Raw genomic sequence first — 783 nt, 5'->3', positions numbered from 1 at the left:
CCCTTGGGAATCCCAGCCTGGAGCTGTCAAACCAATCCCACCTTCTCCCTGTGCCCCTGAATTCCCTGGAATTCCATTTGGATGGGTTTCCCTCCCTCTCCCATTACCCACACAGAGTTTGGGACCCCAGATTCCCAAACCCAACAGTTCCAAACTGGGAATTTGTCCCTCCCTTGGGAATCCCAGGCCGGATCTCCCAGACCGATCCCACCCTCTCCCTGTGCTCCAGAGCTCCAAACCCGCCCTTGGAATGTGGCCCTGGAGCCGGCCACGGGCACCCACTTGCTGCGGAAGGCGTCCATGGTGCCGAGCACCTTCTCCAGCTCCCGCTCCAGGTTTTCCTGCTCCAGGCTCAGGGCCTTCCTCTCCTGGCTCATCCTGCCCATGAACTGCTCGTAGATGGCCCGGACGTCGGCGTCCGACTGGGAATTGTCCTGTTCCTTCAGGAAGTTCCACCTCGTGGTCAGCACCTTGTTCTGCTGCTCCAGGTCCTGCACCTGCGGGAGCGGAACCGGAGCCGTCACACACCGGGAGCCGGAGCAGGAATTCCCGGTGGGAAAGGAGAGCCCGGGAGACCTCCTGGGAATGGATCCGGGGCCATGAGAGGCTCTGGGAGCCGGGGCTCCCCATGGGAAAGGAGACCCTGGAGATCTCCTGGGAGCTCCCGGAGGGAAAGGAGACCCTGGAAACCTCCTGGGAGTGGATCCAGGGCCATCAGAGGCTCCAGGAGCCAGAGCAGGAATTCTTGGTGGGAAAGGAGACCCTGGAGACCTCCCGGGAGCG

At 62.2% G+C, this 783-nt stretch overlaps 1 protein-coding gene across 1 annotated transcript; it reads right to left on the bottom strand.

Moving 5' to 3' along the window:
* Window positions 1-239: 239 nt before the first annotated feature.
* On the bottom strand, window positions 240-539 carry LOC113942248 (keratin, type II cytoskeletal 80-like; the record flags this gene model as incomplete). Its single annotated transcript, XM_027633382.1, has 1 exon — window positions 240-539. A coding segment is annotated over one exon (300 nt), but the record flags the coding sequence as incomplete, so codon positions are not given.
* Between the last annotated feature and the right edge of the window lie 244 nt (window positions 540-783).

This window comes from Corapipo altera, unplaced genomic scaffold (assembly GCF_003945725.1).
Source record: "Corapipo altera isolate COAL_440 unplaced genomic scaffold, ASM394572v1 120114, whole genome shotgun sequence".
Taxonomy (NCBI): Eukaryota; Metazoa; Chordata; class Aves; order Passeriformes; family Pipridae; genus Corapipo; species Corapipo altera.
This window is presented reverse-complemented; position numbering and strand designations above follow the sequence as displayed.